At 40.3% G+C, this 3,602-nt stretch overlaps 1 protein-coding gene across 2 annotated transcripts in view; it reads right to left on the bottom strand.

Moving 5' to 3' along the window:
• ATG5 (autophagy related 5) overlaps positions 1-3,602 on the bottom strand; it is a 138,026-nt gene that overhangs the window by 124,458 nt on the left and 9,966 nt on the right. For both annotated transcript variants that reach the window (XM_008067062.2, XM_021717088.1), the window contains one exon: positions 533-698. In XM_008067062.2, coding sequence (XP_008065253.1) covers positions 533-640 — 108 coding nt within the window. In that variant the 5' untranslated portion in view covers positions 641-698. Of the gene's footprint in view, positions 1-532; positions 699-3,602 lie in introns of those variants that run through there.

Consider the following 3,602-nt stretch of genomic DNA (forward strand, 5'->3'; position numbering starts at 1 on the left):
GCTGGGCTCCGGCGATCCTTCCGCCTCAGCCTTCCGAGTAGCCGGAACTACAGGCGCACTACCACATTCGGCTAATTTTTTAATTTATTGTAGAGACAAGGTCTCACCATGTTGTCCGGGCTGGTCTCAAACCCTCAGGTTCAGGCAATCCTCTCACCTCAGCATCCCAAAGTACTGGGATTACAGGCTGAGCCACTCAGCCCAACCTTGAACCTATTATTTTCAAAATAGTTTCCTAAAAACCAGTGGATAGCTTATGATTCCATCATCATATATTCTATGAAACATGCATATACGCCAAGAAAAAGTCAAGAAGGAGTCATATCAACGTGGCAACAGTGATTCTGCCCTCTGGGAGGTAGGATGAGAGGTGACTTTTTCCTTTCTGCTTACCTGTATTTTCTAATTTTTTTCCAAATAAGCATGAATTAGTTGTATATAAAATACTGGATAATAGCCTCTAGGTTCTTAGTACTTTATTTACAAAAACAGACCAAGTTCAATATTCCACTGGCCACATCAACATACTTACATAGTATGGCTCTGCCTCCCTTTCAGTTATCTCATCCTGATAGAGAGTGAAGCAAGTTGGGATTCGTCCAAACCACACATCTCGAAGCACATCTTTGTCATCTGTCATTCTTCCAGTGATTAAAGCAGTACATACAGGCTAAATTCTTTGTTCAACCCAAGCCAAACTGAAAAGAAAATGAAAGCATTAGTCAGATCCTTGCAAAGATGAATGAACCTGACACAAAACAAAAGATTATAGGAAAAACTGAGTGTCATAAAGACTATTCACTTCAAAAAAGTATGATTAGCCTTCTTTAGAATAAATACAAAAAAATCAGTATAACAAATTCTAAATGTAGAGCTATTATTTATTTAAAGGGATCAGACAGTCTGGACAACATAGCAAGACCCTGTCTCTACAAAAAAAAATTTTTTTAAATCAGCCAAGCGTTGTGGTGCACACCTATAGTCCCAGATACTTGTAAGGCTGAAGCAGGAGAATCATTTGAGCCCAGAAAGTAAAAGCTGCAATAAGCCATGATTGTGCCACTGTACCCAGTCTGGGCAACAGAGTGAGACCCCTACTCAAAGATAAATAAATGAATGAATAAACAAATGGATCAGAGAAATAATCATCCAAAATTACATATGCAAGTAATGTTTATTACAAAAAAGTAATGAACCACAGCCAAAATGAAACTATACTTGTGTTATCCTTTCAAGCCCAGAAAGCCTATCGTTTAGATAAAGAGAACCCTTCACCTCTGCACTATGATTACTGATAGGTCAGCTCCAAAGAATCATTCTCAGAATTATTGTAAACAATACATTAAACCTCTCCTACTAAAGATCTTCCTTTCTTCCTGCAAAAATATTCTCTCATCTTGGAAGATATCTCTTTCATCTTGGAAAGGAATCTTTGTATAAACCCATTCCCCATTCTAATTCATCCTGTCCACAACTCGATCCCACCCATATTTCCAGTCTTACTTATTATACTTCTTTTATAAACCCTCTAGCAAAAGTGACCCCTGAACAACCTGCCCTGGGACATGGCTTTTGACCTCTGTGATACTCAAGGTTCTTCCAGTGCCAATATTCTACAATTGAATAGCACCTCAATACACCACATGAGTAAATGCTGAAGTAAATACTGTTAATAATTTATACTTAGAGTAACTCAACAGGTGATAACGGGGTACTAAGATGCAATATACTTATCCAAGTAATATTTCCCATCTTTCATTGGCAGCTAATTCATAATTTATTATAATGTATCTGGTGAAAATATTCTAAACAATCATGAATTTAGCCATATATGAATTATTAACACTGAATTACTCACAGAGTTTGTTTCCTTTCTTTTCCCTTCCAGTAAACAATACCAAGTACATTACGACTGTCATAAATTAATTAGTTAAACAGAGAAAGAATTAGAGGTCAACTGGATTCAATGTCATCTACAGGTAAGTAATTTGAAAGAGGTGAAAAAAACCTGTCTAACATAAAAGTACTAGGCAACAGTCAAACAGGATAAGAACTTCGGTACTTAAACTAAGTCCAGGGCTCTTTCCAGCATACTACCAGTGTTTGAACTTTTATTAAATTTCATCCAAATAATAACTATTTTGAGCAAATCATACATGCATTTAAACTTCTATAGTTCCAAAGATAGGCTTCAAATTCAAACCACCATTGAGTTTCTGCACTCAGTAGAAAATTTCTAAGATTACACATCACACAAAATTAAATTATTGAAAATAGTAAAGATTTACCTACATCCTGGTTACATTACTAGCTTGCTCTTTTTAAAGTAAATTTACTAATGGCAGGAAATAATGAAATCTGGGTTATGACAAGTAAACCTAAAATTGAATCAAACTTGTAGTGTGCAGTGGTTTCCGTAACCATGATACTTTTAATTAATCAACAGTCACAACTGATGAGTGCTCTCTTGATCATAAGAGACAACAATTTGGCTGGGCTCGGTGGCTCAGCCTGTAATCACAGCACTTTGAGAGGTCGAGGCAAGTGGATTGCCTGAGCCCGCAGGTTTGAGACCAGTCCCAGCAACTTGGCATGACCTCGTCTCTACAACAGATCAAAAAATTAGCCAGGCATGGTAGTGCGTGCCTGTAGTTCCAGCTCCTTGGAAGGTGAGGCAGAAGGATCGCCAGAGCCCAGCAGGTGGATGCTGGCATGGCCGTGAGTGTGGTACTGCCCTCCAGCCTGGGCGACAGAGTGAGACTCCAACTCAAAAAAAATTAAAGAAACAATTTAAGGCAAAGTTCTCCTTTGCTAAGAATCTTTAAGAAAATATAATTACAAGTGTAGAGTTAAAGGTAACTATCAATATTGTCACATTGGTTATTTTTCTCCTCAGAAGAAGCAGAGAGAAATATAATCCAAGACGATTGGTCTTCTCCAAGCACCATCCTACTCTCAAGAAGAAATAATGATCCAGATGTGTTGGGAGCCGGCCTTGGAGGTCCACCTGATTGACAGGGTCCTGGTGGGTCGAAGACCCCGGGCCGCAGGGTGAGCCCGGGAAGCTGAGGCCCTTCTGTCTTCCACCTTTGCTGTTTGGTACGGCTGAAGAAATTCTGTGCAGTCGTGGAAGAAGAAAATGGCACGTTTATGCGAAGTACTCACACCTAACCTGAGAATGTCATGGTTCATTTTCCCATTTTCCCACTATGCCGCTTGGCCTTTTCTAACATATGCAAGGGTTAAACTCTGAAGCACATCAAGAATGCTTTCTTTCACTTGGTTATAAGTTACTAGATAATGCTTGAATAAAAAATGATATTAGGCCGGGCTCGGTGGCTCAGCCTGTAATCCCGCGCCTTTGGGAGGCTGAGGTGAGTGGATTGCCTGAGCCCGCGGGTTCGAGACCCGCCTGGGCAGCGAGACCTCATCTCTACAATAAATCAAAAAATCAGCCGGGCGTGGTAGCGCATGCCTGTAATTCCAGCTACTTGGAAGGCTGAGGCGGAAGGATCGCCAGAGCCCAGCAGGCGAGGTTGTGGTGGCCAGGAGTGGCCACTGCACTCCAGTCTGGGCGACAGAGTGAGACTCCAACTCAAAAA

Source organism: Carlito syrichta, unplaced genomic scaffold (assembly GCF_000164805.1).
Source record: "Carlito syrichta isolate Samal-C Ts95f unplaced genomic scaffold, Tarsius_syrichta-2.0.1 Scaffold309276, whole genome shotgun sequence".
In the NCBI taxonomy this organism is placed as follows: Eukaryota; Metazoa; Chordata; class Mammalia; order Primates; family Tarsiidae; genus Carlito; species Carlito syrichta.